Here is a 23228-nt window from a genome sequence, read left to right as displayed (position 1 = left end):
AGTTCATTCATCTCTAGTATCTGAAATTACGATTTTTCCAGGCTTCTCAGTTTAAAAGTACGTTTCAGAGAAACATATTCCAGTCTGCACAACAACAAGCAAGTATAAAACTACTTAACAGCAAAAAATACCCCCGACTTGCATATATTTACGGATTACCCCAGGCACATTAATTTTGAAGTCCGTGTTAGGGAAACACAGCTCAAAGGGAAAAAATGCCCCCGACTTGCATTTTTGATAAAGCGAATTCCTCCAGGCACTTTGATTTAGAAGTCCGTGTTAGGGAAACACAGCTCGGTGGAAACAAAAATACCCCTGACTTGCATTATATTTGCAGAGCGGATTTCCAAACAAAATCTTTTGACGTAGGACTACGTCTAACCGGAAGATATAGGGGGTGAATTGGAAATCTAGGCACTGAACAAGTAAGAAAAAATGCAAGATTTGGAACGCTTATAACTCGAGCATTTCTCAATAGATCGCAAAGGTTTTTGCATCAATTGATAGGAAATATATCTACGCATCTATCATAACGAATAGCATTTCATTTTTCTTGAGATAAATAATTGAATAATTGTGAAATATCAAGCATTGTTAAAATGCACTATGTGCCCATTTTTGATTGGTCTATTTTGTGCTCCTCAAATCGTACCGACCAAAACGGGCAACCAGAGCAGCAGCGAAATAGAATGAAGCACGATTGGAAAGGAAAAAGAAAAAAATGAACGACACATTGGTCGCAGTCTCACACATGCGTAATTCTCGAGCCAGCCAGTCAGCTTAAAAATCCTCGCTCCGCTGCCGTAACGATCCATTCTTTGTGTGGACACCGACTGGACAACATCGTTGCTGGACGGGCTGGACGGCGAGGGATCGAGTGCCTTTCTCAAGGCAAGAGTCTCTATAATACAATACCTTCCTTCCGTAACGATCATTCTCATTCAAACCGTACACCACATCGGTTCGCATCACAACACATCAACAAACCAACCCAAGCAGCCATGTCTGGACATGGTAAAGGAGGAAAAGTGAAGGGAAAGGCAAAATCCCGCTCGAACCGTGTTGATCTGGAGTTCCCCGCAAGGGTAGCTAGGCCGAGCGCGTTAGTACCAGTCCACCTAGCCGGCGTTATATAGTTTCGGCCGCTGAAGTGATCGAGTTAGCTGGCAAAGCTGCTCGCGACGATAAGAAAACCCGCATTCGGAACAGAACACATTCGGTTCGGTGGACATCAAGACAACAGGCAGTTGCAGCGAGTGGCGAGTGGCAAACGCAATCACAAAACGGCATCAGGAAGAAAAAAGTTTGTTCTTTATACAAACTGCTTTGGTGGTAAATCCAGAACAAGGTGGCATCGAGGGCGTTCGAAATGGTTTTTTTTTCAAAACCACGAGTACTAAGTTTTCTAAATTGGAACCATTCCATAAAACAAGGCGCTTTTCAGGGCCATTAAACCTTCCAAAAAAGAGTTTAGGAAATACAGTTCAATGCTTTCTAAAACAATATCCAAAATAATAATAAAACACAAATTGATTTTTTCATAATTTGTTTGCCAGGATATGATGAGTATGTAAATTGGGCAGTTGTTCTGAGCTTATTGATTTTCACCAACTCTTAAATTGCTTCTAGATTGAAAGTACAGTAATTTACACTTATCTCGACATTTAGCTAATTGGACGGACCTGTAATGCGACATATTTAGTTGGACATTTTTGTAAACATAGAGTTCGGGGTCCAAATTATGACTCCTCATTGAAAGCCGACACTGTACCACTGTCATCGCAAATGTTCAATTACAGGTTAAAATTACCTCCAATCCGATACTGAGTGGTGGTAATGCGACGTGCCATTGAATGTAATTTACTGTAAAATATGTCACAAGCTGGATGGGAAGAAATTTTCCAACTGTGAAAGCTGTGGCGAGTGGCAAATGCAATCGCTAAACAGAAAGGTTTAGCCGAACAAGATGGGGATATCGAGTGATAACAATAAACTCTTTAGATTGAAGATAATTTTGTGATCCTGAAAAGACCCTTTTTAGCCTGCATGTGAATCCAACGAGCGAACAAATCGTAATGAATGTATTTTTTTGCCATCGCTCCCTTTTAACGCTCATTCGTTCGTCTCGTTGGACTCGCCCCTCTGGCTGAGTCTGCCGATTTGTCTCTATCCTGTGAGTGTGTACCGCTAGAGTATAAAACACGCGGACCCCAAAAAATATCTTATTTTATTTCAAACCGTAAACCCGTGTGGTTGTACGGCATCGGCATCGTGGACGTAACAAAGGAGGACAAGTTAAGGGAAAGGCAAAGTCTCACTCGAACCGTGCAGGTCTCCAGTTCCCTGTTGATCGCATTCACTGATTGCTCCGCAAGGGTAACTAGGCCGAACGGATTGGTGCCGGAGCACCAGTATACCTAACAGCGATTATAGAGTTTCGGCCGTCGGAGTGCTCGAGTTGGCTTGCAAAGCTGCTCACGACAATCAGAAAACCCGTATCAAGAACAGAGCAGCTTCGGTTCGGCGCTCATCAAGGCAACAATTAGTTTCAGTGAGTGGCAAAGTGTTTCTCCGGCACGTCGCATTGAATGTAATTTACTGAACAACATGTCACAAGCTGGATGGGAAGAAATTTTCCAACTGTGATAGCTGTGGCGAGTGGCAAACGCAATAGCTAAACAGGAAGGTTTAACCGAACAAGATGGGAATATCGAGTGATAACAAAAACACAACACCAAAGGTTCTTTTCAACCCTCAACATATTCATAAAGAGTAAACAGTAAACTAATCCATTTTTCAGGTAGATAGGTAGGTATTCAAAAAAAAATAGGTAGGTAGGTAGAAGAAAATAAAACAATATATTTAAAATATATATTTAACAAAAGCTGTCCCCTTTGTATAGTCCTACGTCACTCCGGTTATGTCCCCGACATTACCCACCCGTCTTTTTCATTCTTGCCACTATCGATCGCCTTCGCCGACGGATCTTTACCTTTGTCTATTTCCCTTGGCGGATTGGTTGATTGCCGACGCCTCCGCCTCGGTCGAATTATCTGGTTGCGCATCCAATGATGTCCTCCGCGCTTCGACCAGAATGAGGAATGTTACTACTTGATGTGGCGCTCCATATCCGAGCGAAGGCAGCATGTACCGATCCAGCAATGAAGCGCCTTGGAGCAAATTTTCCACACAAACTTACTCTCCCCATTATCCTTGGACACGGTTTTTTGTTGTTGTTGAGCGATGGTGATGATTTTCGCTGGGTATCGTCGCCAAGTACTGCTGTAGAATCATTGTTTTTGTGACGATTTGTTTAAGAAAATCGCATATTGTTCATCAGCTAGCGCAGTTTTTACGACTGCGTGAACCCTTGCTATTGTTTTCTATAAATGAAAGCTGAAAAAATGATAATATTTAGTTAAAATGAATCATAACAAAAGCAAAATGTTTACCTCCGAATCGTTTCGCTTCCACTAGACAAATGGCGATTGCACACACACAGTTGCTAGGAATGAAAATACTCAAGGTTACTTATGATATGAAGTAAAATGTACGAATCATTGGTAGGGATGTATATTGCATCTGACATCAGTTTAACGAAGTTTTGGTAGGATGTACAAAAAATGTGTACATTTTACCAATGTTTCGACTACTAAAGATTTGGTAGCTGCACTTACTAATGTTTTCCTCCAGTGTTAAACCTTCCCGAAACTTGTTAGTGAATAGTAAAGTCTTGCTTTTTTGTTTTGGTCATGGCTTTCACATTATCTGATCAGTGATGTACACGACCTTACAGATTGATAGTTCAATAATTTCTGTATTGATTTTCAGTCTTGTATTGCATTATCCGCGATTTTCGTTATACGCGATGGCCTAGCCCGACTGTTTCGCGGATAATCTACTGTATATGGATAAACAAAATAAAATAATTAATGAATAAAAAGTATAATAGTTTCTTTACTCACCAATTGTATGATCCATTTGTTTTTGTTGGAGATGACAGTTTAGGGACGAAGAAAAAATTGTGAGAGGTTGTATCTAGGACACGACCGCATATTTTCGACGTAGAACTACTCAATTATATTATGCAATCCACTTGTTTACCACTTCGAATATCATATTTACCACTTCGAATATTGGACTCCCGGCCCCGTCAGGCTAACGCTACATGTGCCTTAATAAAATATATATTTTGGGAAAAAAAATCGAAATTTTTGTAATAGATTATGTTCTTCGTTACAAATAAATTTGATGAACGTCTTTTCACGTTTGATATGATGTCTAGGACTACCAAAATATGTGAACGGAAGAATTGTCAAACGATCATTGTATTTTACATTTCTCTCTGAAATTATTGCACATCTCATATTTACGTAGTTCTCGAACCGCGATAGTTCATTCATCTCTAGTATCTGAAATTACGATTTTTCCAGGCTTCTCAGTTTAAAAGTACGTTTCAGAGAAACATATTCCAGTCTGCACAACAACAAGCAAGTATAAAACTACTTAACAGCAAAAAATACCCCCGACTTGCATATATTTACGGATTACCCCAGGCACATTAATTTTGAAGTCCGTGTTAGGGAAACACAGCTCAAAGGGAAAAAATGCACCCGACTTGCATTTTTGATAAAGCGAATTCCTCCAGGCACTTTGATTTAGAAGTCCGTGTTAGGGAAACACAGCTCGGTGGAAACAAAAATACCCCTGACTTGCATTATATTTGCAGAGCGGATTTCCACAGGTACATCGATTTTGAAGTCTGTGTTGGGGAAATCGTAAATCGGGCCAATCAAAACTTGGCATTTAGGGCGTTTAGATAACGCTTGACATTTTATTGTCATTATTGACATCTCATGAAAAATAATGTTTTATTAATTGTGATAGACGCGTAGAAATATTTCCTATCAATTGATGCAAACATCTTTCCGATCTGTTAAGAAATGTTCGAGTTATAAGCATTCGAAATACGGGTAGGGTTAGCACACAAATCGGCAGAACAAATGTATGGGAAAAAAGAAGTTCTTCCAGTTTTCATGAATTTAAACCGTTTATTGATTGGCGAATTGTAATGTATAGCATCTCAAACAAATCTTAGAGAATTTCCGATTCAATTAGTATACACATCATGAGAATTCGTTCACAGTGAAAATAGTTATTAACGTTAACTTTATTTCATAAAAACGTGACCTGTTTTCTGATTTGGCACCCTTCCTGAAAGACGTAGTTCTACGTCAAAAATTAATCACCAGTGATGCCAATTGGTTTTTTAAAAATTATTCCGCATTTTCGACCAATGACGGAGATGTCACAGCGCTTCGGTCCACGTTAGGTCGATATTTTTTCGTCGATTGGATTGTGGGAACCTTTCTTCCGCATTGCAAAAACAGCTAGGAATGTGTTTGCAGCTAAGTTATGATCAAAAGAGAGAGTCGATGTAGAGAAATCGATGATGTCACTTACACCCCTTTCATTTTGAGCCCATCAATCATGTCGATGACATAATTATAACCCGCTTTATAAAAATCTTTCCACGCTAATAATATTTTGTTTATACCGAGTACCGTTGCCTATTATTAATAGAAACTTCGTATACATTCGTAAAAAACATTACTAGACATTAAAATTCGTTTAGAAAAAATGTAAACTATTACATCGTTCAAAAATGTATTTAGTATGATTCCTTGCTGTGGTGGTTGAGAACAGACAAACGACCGCAAAGGGTTAAAACTCTTTTATATGACATGATTATATCTGCAGGTATAATCTCTCTCACATATAGCGAGGCAGCAAACCGTTAACCGTTAACTACAACCATCAACTTAAAGAATGCAAATCTCCATTCAAATGCAAAACGAACTGATTCAAATCATTAGCTGCAATTAATAACACAATATCATCAGCAAAAAAGATTGATGTCACAAAATCGTAAAACTCGTTGCATGTCATTGATGAACATAAATAAAATGGGCCCTAATACACTTCCCTGAGGTACTCCAAGATTATTCCCTACGGGACAGAAAATCAAATCGTTAAAAATAGTTCGTTGAGTTCTGTCATACAAATAGCTTTTAAACAATTTATATGCATTTATATGCAATTATTTATTATTACAATTTATATTAACAACAAGGGCAAAGGAATTGTCCCGAAAGCGCGTTTTAGATTCAAGAAAACAGCAATGAATGGAATCTTTACATTCTAATTTCTCTTTCCATTTGGCTAACATCAAGTTCAATGCGGTTTCACAGGAATGACCTTCCCGATATCCCGATTGTTCTGGTAGGTTTTGTACCAAACATAAGCAAATCATATAAAGTACATACCATTAAGAAGTGGGATTGAAATTTTAATCGTTGGATGCCTAATGCCAACTGGAATAAACCATCATTAAACAAAAAACGCATTCGATACTCGTTACCACTATATGACCAAGAATAATCCGTCGAGGCATTTTCTAACTGTTACATTGGCCTCCAAAAAGTCATTAAAACAAACAAAACAGAATAAATTTCCAATGTACAGTAAATAGGAAATGCCGTTCATAAAACTTTCATTGCGACTATTTTGCACTATAAATGTAGTCCGGCAACTTTGTTTGTACCAATCGCCTCCGAAACTTTTTATTATATTCCAGAGCAAAACTTGTCGTCTTCAAAGACACAAGTGGATGATATAACGTTCAATTGCATTGGGTTAGACAGTGTGAACTTATTTGTGATCTAATTGCGTGACGACATTGTGGGTGCAGACGAAATATACAAATTCTTGAATTCACTAGAAGTGCACATTACAAAAAGCTGCACCAGTGGATTATAGTGGTCAGTGAAACAACGTCGGGGCATAAAAAGCGAATAAAAATCATCAAGATCTTGTGCTGTAATCGACAAATAAATTCCCCATCGAGATATATGGAGGAAGGGACGACTGTTTCAGCAAACTGAATTGAGCGATCGTAAAGTTTTATCACTCCATAGTGCGAACGGGGCGGCACGGCTTAGAACGCCAAAAATGTTTCACAGCCAAATGGAGAACGAATCCCAATATCCAATACGGGAGCAGATTCTAAACCCAAACCAGCGCCAACAGCTGGAGGATAATCGTCGCATCAAAGAGCAGATGCAGCAGTTGCAAAATGGTACATAAATTCAAATCAATGCGTGGTAATTAAATAGCTTCATTATGCGATTGAAACAATGGCTGCCTATACTTTACTTTATTTGTTGGAAAATTGCTAATCGTTTGTTATCCGTTCACAGTGCAAGGAAGATTTCGGTAGATAATTGGTTGAAATTTGACTAGACTGACTGATTGTTTAATTTATGTCATTCGTTAAATATTAAATTTAAGGTATTCCTGATCATCATTTATCGTTTTCTGGCTTTGAACTTATGATGCAATAATCTGTACCTCAGTACCTGTTGATTTGAACTAAACTCATACACCGAGAAAAATGTTCATATCAGATTTATCTGTACGACACATATTTTCTTGCAGTCTAGCCGCGCATAAAATACATCAATCTTGCACATGGAACTAAATTTTATGTGCGGCTGCATATAATAATGGATTCATTTTTAAAATGTACTCAAAATGGATTCTTTTTATTTTATAAAACTCAAAATAGGGAAAAAGTCAATTTCAGCAATGCTTTTACATATTATCGTTAAGAATTATAGGAACATTGTGTACCTTTTTCACTTCCCTGATTATAATGAGTAAAAATACCGAAACATTATTCTTCCCTACTTGTGTTATTCGAGAAGGGAACAAATTGCATGGCATGATACACTTATTATTGAATAGATAACATATTACTCCTACAATAATTATTAATACCTAATCATCTTTATTTTCCATTGATAAGAACTCGTTAGATTTTCGGAACAAAAGTTTGTTCATATTGTGAACAATTACTGGAGGCCCATCAATATCGCTTAATCTAATTATGTTTGCAATATTTGTCTTGGAGATGACTTCATATGGTGGCTGGTTGGCTTGAGATGGTTTCAAAATGATCATTAAAATCACCAACAATTCATAGTTCACCTACGACTTAAATAACATCTTCTACTAGAAGGAATTCTATTACTTCCATAAGACTAACTTTAGATTGATAATAATATTATATTTTTACTAGTATAAGTTAATGCTTTATCACCAATTCAGAGTCACCAAAGAACTTGGTTTGAGATTTTTTAATTGAGGAGCTTCCTCTGATTTCTCTTGAGCCTTTTTTTGTTTGAGGTTAAACATTTTGTTATAGATCTTTCCTCCTGGGTTGCGCTTGCCACCATACTATAAATTAAATATAATTCCTGAAAGAGTGACAAAAAAGGTTTACGTAACATTTAATCTCCATATAAAAAATGAGTAGTCCACCCATCATTAAAAGGTTTATCATGTAGATTAATTGTTGTTAAGTAATTCATGTTTTTTTTTTTGTTTATTTGTTAATTACCTTTTTCCTGTTTGAAAAGATGAACTATTTATGAAACGTGGTCGTTTAATAGATTTTCTGTTGTTTTGATGCCAAGACTCAGATGATGTTTCGCTATTCTATATTCTGACATTGATTGGAGAATTCTCCCGTATTATTTCTCTCCAAGAGTGATTTTCCCGTGATAGAGTTTTCAAAAAAAAATTCATTAGTTTGATTACATTTCATTTGAAATAAAGACCTCTAAAGCACTCATTCAACATTCTTGTTATTATTATTTATTTCTTTGTTTTGGGATGGCTTTCTGTACTAAAAAAAGAAATGAACTTAATTTCAATAAAATATTGAAAAAGTTTTTGTTAGAAAAACTTTGATGCCTAATATATGCACAAGTAGCGATGTATGGAAGAATTGTAGGGCAATCCTTATGCACAATTTATGCACCATTTATCGAAATCTGAGATGACCATTTTGAGAAAATCGACTTTTAGTTTTGACGTAGGACTACGTCTTTCATTTCTATACCGGGGTGTAAAATCAAAGTTTCGAAAACGAAAGCGTTACGCCGGAGACCGAGATTTTGAGCGTTAATAGCTCCTAAACAACTGAACGAAATGGTATGATAAACACTTCACTCGAAAGATAAAATGTCTACGCGTTCTATACTTGTTACTTTTTGATCCAAAAACTTGTTTCAATAGTCTTAAAATTGCTTTCAAAACAGGCTATTGAAATCACCAATCGGTATATAAGCGAGCGCCGCTCGGAAATCCACTCAGTTCTAATTGAACAGCGATTGGAGCATGTTGTCGCTGTTGTGGTGAAGCTCTTCGTTTATCATGAAAGCGCGGATGAACGGTGTCACCAAGAGCCTGTTTGTGCACCCTAGGCCAGAAGGGAATCCATCAGGAGGAGAGTGATGCCACAAACGGTTCCCCGGGAAGACATCGCTACACACACATACACGCGCAGAATTCTTTTCGTTTGGATGCCATTCAGCATCGAGAAAGTTCCGGAAAGATCTAATCATTGCTGGAAAATAATCTGCCAGTTCCTCTGGGAATTTAAAAATACATTCATGTGAAAGAGTTTATTTGAATGTTTTCTATGCATGTAACACTGTGACCACATATTTTTCAATCAAGTACCATTAACAGGTGGTTATCGAGTTAGTATTAACCACTGGTGGGCTTCCAGTATCGAGGAAAATGTGGAAATATCTAATCGTTACTGAAAATAATCTGCCAGTTCCTCTGGGAATTTAAAAATACATTCATGTGAAAAAGTTTATTTTAATGTTTTCTATTCATGTAACACTGTGACCAAATATGTTTCAATCAAGTGCTATTAACAGGTGGTTATCGAGTTAGTATTAACCACTGGTGGGCTTCCAGTATCGAGGAAAATGTGGAAATATCTAATCGTTACTGAAAATAATCTGCCAGTTCCTCTGGGAAATTAAAAATACATTCATGTGAAAGAGTTTATTTTAATGTTTTCTATCCATGTAACACTGTGACCAAATATTTTCAATCAAGTGCTATTAACAGGTGGTTATCGAGTTAGTATTAACCACTGGTGGGCTTCCAGTATCGAGGAAAATGTGGAAATATCTAATCGTTACTGAAAATAATCTGCCAGTTCCTCTGGGAATTTAAAAATACATTCACGTGAAAGAGTTTATTTTAATGTTTTCTATCCATGTAACACTGTGACCAAATATGTTTCAATCAAGTGCTATTAACAGGTGGTTATCGAATTAGTATTAACCACTGGTGGGCTTCCAGTATCGAGGAAAATGTGGAAATATCTAATCGTTACTGAAAATAATCTGCCAGTTCCTCTGGGAATTTAAAAATACATTCATGTGAAAGAGTTTAATTGAATGTTTTCTATCCATGTAACACTGTGACCAAATACATTTGGTTTTGTGATTTTTCAATCAATCGCAATTAACAGCTTCTGAAGATTATTCTTCCCCATCAGTAGGATATTTCGGTATCCAATATTGTATGCGCCCGCAATCGATTATTGCTCAGTCGCCGAAAGTTCCGAGCTCAGAGAGATCATTCCCCTCTAGTTTGCCTTCCAAATTGCCATTGTAAACCACACCTTCTCTCGATTCAATCACACACAAAAAGCATACTTAAGCGATATTCTGGTGGTGAGACACATTCATTTTTCGTGAGGACATCGACAAGACAACATCGTTGCCTAACGTGCTGGAGGAGGTGGACGGCGAAGGATCGACACATACACGCGCAGAATTCTTTCCGTTTGGATGCCATTCAGCATCGAAAAAGTTCCGGAAAGATCTAAACATTGCTGGAAAATAATCTGCCAGTTCCTCTGGGAATTTAAAAATACATTCATGTGAAAGAGTTTATTTGAATGTTTTCTATCCATGTAACACTGTGACCAAATTTTTTTTCAATCAAGTACTATTAACAGGTGGTTATCGAGTTAGTATTAACCACTGGTGGGCTTCCAGTATCGAGGAAAATGTGGAAATATCTAAACGTTGCTGGAAAATAATCTGCCAGTTCCCCTTGGAATTGAAAATTACATTCATGTGAAAGAGTTTATTTTAATGTTTTCTATCCATAAAATATACATATAATACATTTGGGTTTGTGATTTGTCAATCAAGTACAGTTAGCAGGTTAGCTTCTGAAGATTATTCTTCAGAACAAGGTTTTTCGTATCCTATATTGGATGCATAAAACCTTGTGCCTCCAACGTAACGCTCTCGTTTTCGAAGTCCCCCAAATATTCATTTATTCATTCATTCAGAATGGATTTAGATTCAACTTCAAACAAATGATTTCTAAATCAACGATAGTCCTACGTCACCCTTGCGGTTATACCATAGATATAACCCACTTCCTGTTTTTGAAATAAATTTTTTTCAGTGTAGAATTTCAAAAAATATTTTTTCAGATTTTTTTTTTCTAAAAAGTCAATTATTTTCCAAAACTTTTCCATAAATCACATTTTTGTAGGACTTACCATTTTCGAGTAAAAAATTCCCTTTCCATATGTTAGTCTAGATAAATTTTCGGAAAACTAAGTATGTCAGGTTGCTTAAAGTCTTCATGCCCAGAAACATTCATTCAATTTCGAGAGGGTCATACCAACATCTGATCGAGTTGGCGCGAAATAGGTCAGTGGTTGGATAATGTGGAAGACAAGACCAAAATAAAAGAGCAAGTGAACTCACCGACAAATTACGGGAAGCTCTAGAGAATTACTATGGAACTCGGTTTCGCGGATAGTCCTCACCGCATTTTCGCGTTCCATGAAACCCACCATTGAAACATTTCTCGTGCCCAAAAACTCTCAAATTCTAAACATGGCTCCATTTGTTTGATTAATTCTCGAGCTATGCAGAGCTTCGTGTTTCATTTGTATGAGAGCCCTTCCTTCCAGAGGAAAGAGGGGTCGCGAGCCAACATCAGAACCTTCTCCAAAAATTATAGGAGGTTGTGTTCAAGACACGACCGCATTGTTGACGTAGAACTACCGTGTAGGTTAATTCAAGTCGCTTGTTTATAACTGCGGATATTATTTTTTAATACTACGAAAGTTTTGAAATAAACATTCCACCAGTTTGGTTGCCCGGGTTTAAGTTCAAAGTTTCGAAAACGAGAGAGTGACGCTGGAGTGCAAGATTTTGCACGTTAATACCTCTTTACCGGCTGAATGGACGAGTTATATTATTGTTACTTATTGGTCCAAAAAATCGTTTCAATAGCTTAAAAACTGCTTTGAAAGCAAGCTATTGAAATCATCATTGCTCATTGAAGATGATTGGTGATCGCAATGTGTTCCCGAACACGGACGCAAAATCTAGGCACCTGGAGAAACCGTCATAGCGAATACATACAAGCTACGACTTCTTTTGCTCGCTTGCATTAGCGTTTGGGAAACCATAGCGGACACATACAAGGCGTGAGTACTTTTACTCGCATCAGTTTCTGTTCTGCTTTCGCATGGAACAGTCATGAAAAATTGATTGCGTGTGAATGCGTCCAAGCGAAGGAATATTCGCATTCGACTTGGTGTTCCCGTGATGCTATCCAATTGACGAATTTACGCAAAGCTAAATCAGCTCATGCGACACTTACATTAGAGTTCAGAACCTCAAAAGTGATGATGTTTGATCATTCTACGCACTGAAAAGCAAGATTCGGTCGTGATTATTCATTTTATTTCTATTTAGATTCATTTCAACCATTAAATGTCTTCAGTATATGGTAAGAAAGTTAAGGCTTTGTATATTTACGATGATTTCAACACGCGATTGGACCAAAATCATTGATAATCTTCGAAAATTTTGTGTTTGATAATGCATACAGGATATGAATACTGTGGATAATGGTGATGAAATCGATATCATATTAAGTTGGATTATATCATTGGTAAAGTAAGGGTCGATATAAGAAGAATTTGCAGTATTTTTAGCGCAACACATGGTACTCATCGTTTATCTAGTTGAAAAACTATGGATGGGTTATACCTATGATATAACCGCAAGGTTGACGTAGGACTGCCGTTGGCTTAGTAATCAATTGTATTTCTTTAATTAGCAATAGTCCCATCTCGGATGTTCCTCATTGGGTACGATATCGCCGCTGCGCAGAGCTATCTTTTGTGTGTATTGATTAAATTATTGATTAAACTAGTGAATGAATGAATGAATGAATGAATTTAATTGCAAACAAATACCAATTTAAGTCAATTCATGCATTATGGTAGTAGTTATCGCAGGAAATAGTTATCAACATTTTGCCTAATCATCAAACGCTATGCGTAGAAGTTCAGCGAACTGGCGACATAAAGATATATCTTCCAATACAGTCTTGAATAATTTAGTCAAAGCGTTGCATCTGTACCCGCTTTGTAGACCGTGTTAGCAAAACGAATTCCGGAGTGTAAAAATGCAGTATTGTCGACTTGAATGTATCTGCAATGCCGTTTTTCCCAACTTGGTTTCGGAATCTGTATTGAGAAAACACATTCCGGTACCCACAGCTTGCATCTATTTTGCAATGCCGATTTCCTCTGGCTCCATGGTTTAGGAATCTGTGTTAGGGAAACATTTCGATTAGCAGAAACGCAAGCGAATACAACAATACCCGCCGCTCGCAACTATTTTGCAATGCCAATTTCCCCGGGCCTTATGATTTTGAATTCTATGTTAGGAAAACATTTCAATTTGCAGAAACGCAAGCGAGTACAAAAGTACCCGCCGCTTGCATCTATTTTGCAATATCGATTTCCTCAGGCTCCATGGTTTTGAAATCTGTGTTAGGGATATATTTCGATTTGCAGAAACGCAAGCAAGTATAAAAGTACCCGCTGCTTCCGATTTCCCCAGGTTCCTTGGTTTCGAAGTCTGTGTTAGGGAAACATCCATTCATTCCAGCGATTGCACCTCATCCAATCATAACTGAGTGGATTTCCGAGCGGCACTCGCTTATATACCTATTGGTGTGATTTCAATAGTCTGTTTTTAAAGCAATTTTAGGGCTATTGAAACAAGTTCAAGTTGAATCAAGAAAAAGTCACAGGAGGGTTGTATCCGAGACACGACCGCATAGTTCACGTAGGATTCCGTTAGGCTATCTGTTGATTTTGGATATGTTTGAAGAATTACATCGCTAAACTCTTTGATAATGATTTGGTGACCTCCTGAGAAGGCTGTTTTGTTTGGTTGTTGGGTATTGTTTGTTCACTTCACCTGTGTTTACCGAGTGATGATGACAGAAGAATAGTAAACAATCCTTGGATAGTGCGTATCAGATAAAAGAAACCGAAGTGGAACGAGATATGATGAAAACCCTCTGTGATCCTAGACGAGATGTGTTATGTATGGGTGAAATAAAAAAAAACTCATCAATGTAATATAAGATAATTACCAATACCGAACATAATTATCAATTTTTCTCATCAGTAAAAACATGTTACTTTAATATAGAGAAGACATATTTGAAATGGAAAAGGTAATTTTCTTCTATAATTTTTACTTTCTGAGTGTTTATTCAACCCAATGCGAATTTTAATTGGACTAACAACACCTAATACTATATGTAGAGCAATAACTTTTTGTAATATTTCTTCACTTTTCCAATTTTTTATCGTCGTATAAACTTTTCTTTGGTGAAAATGAACACAACAAAACAGACAGCTTAAACCAAACGGCCCGTTCTCGAGCGGGAACACACCTTGGTTTTTATTTATGAAAATTGAAACAAATCGTTTCATATATCAAGTCATTTTTAACACAACTGCTACCCTATGCAATTTTACACTTACACTTGTACTAATTTTTTTAAATACAGGATTCATTCGAATACAGTTTCACAAAGCAACCAAAATTAAAGTTCCAAATTTAAATTTTATTTGCTAGAATTAATCGTATCACTCACCTTACTTGGAATATAAAAATGCCCCCGAATTTCATATATATTTGCAATGTCGATTTCCCCCAGGCAGCTTGGTTTTGATGTCTCTGTTAGGGACCCACCTCATGTGTCGTCAATTTCGACCAATCAGAAGTGGTTATTTACGTTAGGATAGGGGTTGCGATTTTTCAATTGTTTGATAGTTATTTTCATAACATATATTATTTTCTTCAATATAAAAAATTGTTATAGAGTGCCGCAATCGATTGACGCAAACATTTCATCAATCCATCATGAAATGACTGAGCAATAAGCGTTTGAAATTGGACAATTTTCACGATGTGCTCGATTTTCTCTTTTCAATTTGTACCCCAATATGTTCCCGAAAGACGTAATCCTACGTCAAAAATGAATTACGTGGAAAGATGAATGATTCAATTCTCTATCTAATGAGCATGATTTTGAAGGTTATTACTTGATAAACAATCAATTTATTTCATTTCAAATAATTCATTATTCATTAAATCCAGCAAGTCGTTGAACAGAAACTTGCACGCAACAAAAAATTTTATCCGCTTATTTCACACAAGTCCGTAAAGAAGGAACGCGAAACACAAGAAATCTCGTGAGCGGTCCGCAAAGTGTTAAAGAGACTTGAAACTTCTTCAGTTCACTCGTCTCTAGCCTTTGGCCCTTGTAAAACGCTACTCTTTTCTCATATTACTCCTCAACCCCCATTGCCTTGAGAAAACCATTCGATTCCTCGCCGTCCAGCTCGCCCAGCAACGGTGTTGTGCACTCGGTGTCCTCACGAAAAATGAAGTTTGTTTCTGCAAGATCCACTGTTTATACTCTAGGCAAATATTTCCGTTCGTTCTTCTTTTGACGTAGGATTACGTCTTTCGGGAACATATTGGGGTACAAATTGAAAATCGAAAATCGAGTACATCGTGAAAAATGTCCAATTTTAAACGCTTATTGCTCAGTCATTTCATGATGGATTCATGAAAATTTTGCGTCAATCGATTTCGGTACTTCATAACAATTGTTTATACTGAGGAAAATAATATATGTCATGGAACTAACCATCGAACAATTGAAAAATCTCAGCCCCTATCCTAACGGAAATACCCACTTCTTATTGGTCGAATAGACGACACATGCGGCGAGTCCCTAACAGAGAGATTAAAACCAAGCTACCTGGGAAAAATCAGAATTGCAAATATATGCAATTCGGGGGCATTTTTATATTGCAAGTAAGGTGAGTGATACGATTAATTCTAACAAATAAAATTTAAATTTGGAACTTCAATGTTGGTTGCTTCGTGAAATTTCATAAATAAGTTCATGATTTGGCACTCTTAATGAAAGACGTAGTTCTACGTCAAAAACATATCCGTATATTCTCGCCAATCAGTTCATTGATTTTCAAGTCTATAAGAATCAGTCAGACAGACAGAAATCCATTTTTATATATAAAGAAAAAAAATAGCGATCATGGCATCACAATTTTCAATTTGTACTTTTTCTGATTGGACATTACCTAGGCTATTTTCTTTCTCTCAGCTCGTTTCATATCTGAAAACTATTTTACAGCTAAGGAAATGATTAATTTCAACGATTATTTATTTTCTTTTTTTAATAATTAAACTTGATAAGTTTAAGATTAGATTTGATTCGCATTTTTAAATAATTTAATCTGTGTAGAATCCAGCTCTTAAACCGACTGCTGAACGCAGCGTATCTTGAAAACGCACCACTAGTGTTGCGCAATTGGTCAGTTTTTAGGCAGTTCCTTTTCCTCGATCACTTTTTACTTTTGCTTCAATCGTTAGAGTCACTATTAGCCGGTCACCAGTAGCCATAGTTGGAAGGTTTCTTATACATGTGTTATATCGCAATAAAGATTGGATTGTAGATTTTTTGAACTACGAGAAATAGTAGCTTACTAAAAGTATACGCGTCGTTGTTTGGTGAATATTTAACCCCGAAAGTTTAAGCTCGTGATTCGACTCCCTGATAAAACATTTGGTGCCGTGACCAGGATCACGGGTGTGTTCCTTGGACCAACTGCGACGTTAACCCTACTTTACCCTTCGGATTGGAGTTCCAGATAGCTTTACATGCTTAAAAAGTACAAGGCTTATTGAAGACAGGCTCCATGTGAGTATCTGTCCAACCTATAATACTTGTATGAGAGGTATTTCCTGGGTCTTCTTTAACCAATTCAGATTTCCCACGTGTTCCTGGTGTGGATCTTGTATCCGCGTTCCCGTATTGATACTGTTGCTGCGAATGCTGGTGCATGCTCCAACCGTGGCCGTTGCTGTTTCTAAGGCAACGAGACTACATCAACTACTGGTTGATCATCCAATAAATTTATCGCATACTATTTATAACCTATCCAATGGTCATCCAACCCGGTGGTATCCCGACGTTCTAACGTTCCTGATTATAATTTATTACAAGGCCTATCCCTGGACGGGCACAGTTATTCGTTGCTGAATTATCATCACCATGCAGGAGAAGAAAATGAAGTCGAAGGAGCTGAAACGAAAAAATGTCCTGGATTCAATCCAACGTATCGAAGATTTCTTGACGAACTTCAATGCTGAGCGGGATGCAAATGAAGTAACAATACGTCTAGCTCGACTAGATACCCTCATGGAAACGTTCGAATCGATTCAAGGAGAATACGAAGCATTTGACGATAGTGCTGAATTTGTGGCGGTTAATGCGAAAGTCAGAGCAAAGGTTGAAGAGCAGTACTTTCGGGTAAAAGGTGGCCTCGTCAGTAAGCGTCCTCTTCTTCCTCTAACTACAGTGGATTCTACGATCCATCATGGTGTCCCTGCCATTTCTCATGTTACCAGTGTGAAACTCCCCACCATCGAATTACCCCGGTTTGATGGTGACCTGAATGAATGGTTGACATTCCACGATTCCTTTTCTCGTTGATTCACGCGTCCCCAGAAATCCCCTGTATACAAAAATTCCAGTACCTACGGTCCGCCTTGCGAGGTGACGCCCTCAAATTGATTGAGTCTTTAACAATTACGGCGAATAATTATGCAGTGGCTTGGGAAGCCCTTCTAAATCGATATTCAAATACCTACTTACTAAAAAAGAAGCATCTACAGTCTCTGATGGTCCACTCGAAGGTGTCGGGAAAATCTGCTGTAGGGTTACGTGCTGTTTTGGAAGACTTCCAGCGACATGTGAAAATATTGAATCAGCTTGGAGAACCTACAGCGCATTGGGGCAGCCTCCTTGTTCAACTACTGTGTTCTCGAGTCGACGATCACACTCTCAAGGAATGGGAAGAATTTGTCTCTGCAAACGAGGAGGCGTCGTACGAAAACCTCATCGATTTCCTGACCCGGAAGGTTCGAACTCTGGAGTCACTTCATATTTCGGCTGAGCAGTTCAACTCTTCGTCCCAAGGAAAGCACTACCCCTCCGTCAGGCAACCTAAAACCCAAACCCCATCGTCTTCGAAGATAAACTCCTATGCAGCAGTGGAAAGCTACCTACCTAAATGTCTAGCTTGCAACGATCATCATCCGTTAGTTAAATGTCCGGCATTTGAAAAGATGCAGCTGAAAGAACGATTGCACATGGTCAACACGAAACGGATCTGCAGTAATTGCTTCAGAAGCAATCATTTCGTACGAAACTGTTCGTCAAGCTACTCCTGTAAGCATTGCCAAAAACGGCATCACTCGTTATTGCATCCTGGGTTCGATGCGTCAGTATCAAACAGTAATCCTAACTCAAGTGGTCAACACAGTCGGACAGCGCCTAATCCTCCAAGACACAACGATTCCGTTGGTGTAACAACAGCAACTACTTCTGCAATCTCTTCCAATTCAGCTGTAGAATCTCGTAGTGTCAACGTTTTCCTATCGACCGTGTCGTCAAAGTGCTAGACGGTTATGGAAATGAACATTTGACGCGAGCTCTTCTAGATAGTGGCTCACAAAGCAGTCTAATGAGTGACCGACTTTGCCAAAAACTCCGATTGTTCCGTCATCGTATTGATCAACCTATACTAGGCGTCGGCGAATCTCCGATTCGAGCAGTTTGTTCGGTAGCTACCGAAGTTAGGTCGAGAGTCAGCGATTTCTCTATTCCTCTCAATTGTTTGGTACTCAAAAAATTGACAACTGATCTACCCGCTGTGAGCATCTCTACAACAAACTGGCATATACCTAACGACATCACACTGGCCGATCCTGAGTTCAATATTGCCCGGAAAGTGGATCTGATTATTGGTGCGGAACATTTTTATACAATCCTTCAAGGAGGCCGGTTGCAAATAGGCCCACAAGCCCCAACCTTAATTGAAAGTAGATTTGGTTGGTTTGTATCTGGCAAAGCATCTTATGATCCCATGCCCCAAGCTTTGGTTTGCTGCACCTCCACTCTTGAAACACTGAGTCGAAACACCGAGAAGTTTTGGAAACTGGACGAACTGGATAATGTCAACCTTTCCCCCAACGATCAATTTTGCGAGACATTCTATAAGGAAACGGTCACAAGAGATTCCACTGGACGATACTTCGTGAAATATCCCAAGAAAGAAGGTTTCGAAACCATGATAGGCGAGTCTTACTCCAACGCAAAATCCCGACTAGAATGTTTAGAACGTAAACTAGATCAAACTCTCATTCTAAAAGAAAGGTACCACGCATTCATGGCAGAATTTATAGAACTGGGGCACATGCCTACCTACGGACGAATCAAATCCCGCAACGGTATGCTATCTTCCACATCATGCGGTGTTGAAAGAATCAAGCACCACTACCAAGGTACGGAGTGTGTTTGACGCTTCTGCCAAAACAAGTACTGGATTCTCGCTCAACGATTCGCTACTAGTTGGTCCTGTCATACAAGATATACTGCTCCGATTTCGCAAAGGTTCGGTTGTATTGTTAGCTGATATCGAGAAAATGTATCGTCAGATCGGACTACATCCCGATGACCGACATCTCCTACGTGTGTTGTGGAGATTCAATAAGACCGACCCGATAACTGTATACGAGATGACCACAGTGACATACGGATTGGGGCCATCGTCGTTCCTGGCGACACGCACACTTCATCAACTCGCCGATGATGAAGGTGATTCGTTTCCTCTCGCCGCAGCCGCATTAAAGCGAGATTTTTATATGGATGACTTTGTTCGAAGCGAAGTAGACATCACGACAGCAATACGATTGCGCAAAGAAATGGATGAATTAATGAACCGTGGAGGATTTTCCCTGAGGAAATGGTGTTCGAATTTCCCCCATGTATTGGAAGGAGTAGCACCAGAAAACTTAGCCCACCCCCCAAATGAAGACCGTGAACATGGAGAAATTGTGAAAACCTTGGGGATTTCTTGGAAGCCTACGACTGATCAGTTCTGTTTTAATTTCGGGCCTTTTTCTACGGACGGAAAGATTACGAAAAACCGAATCTTGTCTGCCATTGCTCAATTATATGACCCATTGGGATTAACCGCTCCTATCGTTGTACGCACGAAGATTTTCATCCAACAACTTTGGTTGATGTCTATCGATTGGAACGAAGAAGTGCCTGGAGAGGTGCGTACTACATGGAAACGTTTCGTGGAGGACCTGCCATCGCTAGTCAATTTTCGGGTTCCGCGGTTTGCCTTTGACGTGGGGGAGGTGCAGCTGCATTGCTTCTCGGACGCATCGGAATCAGCTTTTGGAGCCTGCATCTACGCACGGACGGCGAAGGCCAACGGTCAAGTGAAGGTGATATTATTGGCAGCGAAATCTAGAGTGGCACCCTTACAAAAACGTACCATCCCGAGACTGGAATTATGCGCAGCTCAACTCGGCTCTCGCTTGTCGTCGAGAGTTATCACTGCACTGAATCTGGAAGCCGTACCTATTTTCTATTGGACCGACTCGATGGTAGTAGTATATTGGCTTCGGGCACCACCACAAACCTGGAAAACCTTTGTGGCAAACCGGGTAGCAGACATTCAAACCCGAACAAATGGTGCTCCATGGCTGCATGTACCTGGAATGGATAACCCCGCCGATATTGTATCCAGAGGTTTGGTCGTACAACAATTGCTAACTTGCAAAATATGGATTAATGGACCCAGTTGGTGGGAAGGGGAGAGGAAAATTGGCCGAAGCTGGAAATCCCGAGAGTAACACATGCAGAAGGAGACACGGAACGTAAAACAACCACATTACTACTGCAAAATCCACCACCACTCAACCCTTTATTTACCCGATCATTTTCGTACAATCGTCTACTACGTACGACTGCTTACTGCTTGAGGTTCATTCGTCATATACAAAAGGGATCGAAGCAATCTACCATCACTCTCCAACCTAGTGAACTCGAAAATGCAAGGGATTGTCTTGTGAAGATCGTCCAAAAAGAATGCTTCAAAACGGAGCTACATCTGCTCCAAAGAGGAAAACTGGTACCGAAGAATTCCACACTCAAGCTTCTGAACCCTTTCGTGGATTCGTCGGGTATAATCCGAGTCGGTGGCCGGCTCAGATTGTCGGAAGAGGCTTACAATACCAAACATCAAATCCTACTCCCTGGTTTCCGCCGATTTACTCGAATGCTTTTGTTATCATACCACTGCAAATTGGTTCATGGTGGGATATCGCTCACATTGGGAGTAGTTCGCAACGATTATTGGCCTACAAATGGAAGAAGGGCTGTACGTAGCGTGATACGCAGTTGCTATCGTTGTACTCGTGTTAACCCTCGTCCATTACAGCAACCAATCGGACAATTACCCATCGTCAGAATTAAACCCAGTCGCCCCTTCGCATCCACAGGAATCGATTACTGTGGACCTGTGTTTGTAAAGTCCGCAAACCGTAGGACTGCTCCTACCAAAGCCTATATTGCTCTGTTCGTCTGCTTCAGTACAAAAGCTGTACACATTGAGCTGGTGGGGGACTTATGCACAGCTTCCTTTCTATCCGCTCTCCAACGGTTCGTAGCTAGACGAGGCAAGCCCGATAATATTTTTTCGGACAACGCCACAAACTTTGTCGGTGCTCGAAATGAACTGCACGATCTTTATCAAATGTTCTCAAATCCTAAAGAAACCGATCGTATCGTTAACGCTCTCGCAAATGAAGGAATACGATGGAATATGATTCCCCCGCGCGCCCCCAACTTCGGCGGCTTATGGGAGGCCGCTGTGAAGGTGGCAAAAAAACATTTGCTTCGTCAGTTAGGCAGCACCTCTCTACTGTACGAGGACTTGGTCACGATACTGTCGCAAGTAGAAAGTGCGATGAACTCTAGACCATTAGCACCATTATCGGAGGATCCTAACGACTTCGAAGCCATCACGCCAGGCCATTTTTTGGTCGGCTCACAACTCCAAGCTCTACCTTACCCAGACATGATGGACGTTCCAGTGAACCGGTTGAGGAACAGATACCAGATTATCCAGCAGAAACAACAGCAGTTTTGGTACCACTGGAAGACTGAGTACCTTAAGGAGCTCCAACGACAGGCCGCCATGCATCAGCGTCCCGTTGATCTAAAAGTCGGCCAAGTGATGATACTGCAAGACAACCTTTTACCACCAGTGCGCTGGCCACTAGTTCGCATCTTTGAGCTGCATCCTGGGCAGGGCGGAGTGACTCGTGTGGTTACCGTGCGTACCTCAACTGGTTCGATATTCAAGCGAGCTGTGACGAAACTTTGTCCATTGCCTATGATGAACGAAGAAGAGACAAGTATGCAGATTAATGCAACACCCAACCCGGATGGCATCGGAAATAACAAACAGAAGCTATTGTGAATTTCAAACCCGAAGAAGAAGAACTAGTTGAATTTAATATATTTCGAATATCAGTGAAATGTTTCATTTCAGGTGGCCGGCTATGATAAGTTTAAGATTAGATTTGATTCGCATTTTTAAATAATTTAATCTGTGTAGAATCCAGCTCTTAAACCGACTGCTGAACGCAGCGTATCTTGAAAACGCACCACTAGTGTTGCGCAATTGGTCAGTTTTTAGGCAGTTCCTTTTCCTCGATCACTTTTTACTTTTGCTTCAATCGTTAGAGTCACTATTAGCCGGTCACCAGTAGCCATAGTTGGAAGGTTTCTTATACATGTGTTATATCGCAATAAAGATTGGATTGTAGATTTTTTGGACTACGAGAAATAGTAGCTTACTAGAAGTATACGCGTCGTTGTTTGGTGAATATTTAACCCCGAAAGTTTAAGCTCGTGATTCGACTTCCTGATAAAACAAAACTCATAGATTTTTATTGATGTTTGAAAAATCATTTTATTTCATTAATACGTAATACAGATGATGTACGAATGAAACTAATTTATTTCAACTAAAATATTTTATATGATTCAGA

General features: G+C 39.2%; 1 protein-coding gene and 1 long non-coding RNA gene across 3 annotated transcripts in view; one reads left to right on the top strand and one right to left on the bottom strand.

Moving 5' to 3' along the window:
* Positions 1-23228, top strand: part of LOC129779323 (gustatory and odorant receptor 22) — an 80970-nt gene that overhangs the window by 23347 nt on the left and 34395 nt on the right. The window contains exon 1 of one of the 2 annotated variants that reach the window (XM_055786739.1): positions 6627-7138. The exons of the other annotated variant lie outside the window; for it this stretch is intronic. Within the exon in view, the coding sequence (XP_055642714.1) occupies positions 7012-7138 (127 nt within the window). The 5' untranslated portion in view covers positions 6627-7011. Of the gene's footprint in view, positions 1-6626; positions 7139-23228 lie in introns of those variants that run through there. 2 annotated transcript variants of the gene reach the window in all.
* Positions 2674-4060, bottom strand: LOC129779344 (uncharacterized). The gene is made up of 4 exons (XR_008743629.1): positions 3966-4060; positions 3678-3901; positions 3453-3505; positions 2674-3396 (listed from the first exon to the last, which is right to left on the bottom strand). It is a non-coding gene; the product is annotated as an uncharacterized LOC129779344 (long non-coding RNA).

Source organism: Toxorhynchites rutilus, chromosome 3 (genome assembly GCF_029784135.1).
Source record: "Toxorhynchites rutilus septentrionalis strain SRP chromosome 3, ASM2978413v1, whole genome shotgun sequence".
NCBI lineage: Eukaryota > Metazoa > Arthropoda > Insecta > Diptera > Culicidae > Toxorhynchites > Toxorhynchites rutilus.
The sequence above is the reverse complement of the archived record's forward strand: the minus strand, read 5'-3'. Positions and strand labels throughout refer to the sequence as shown.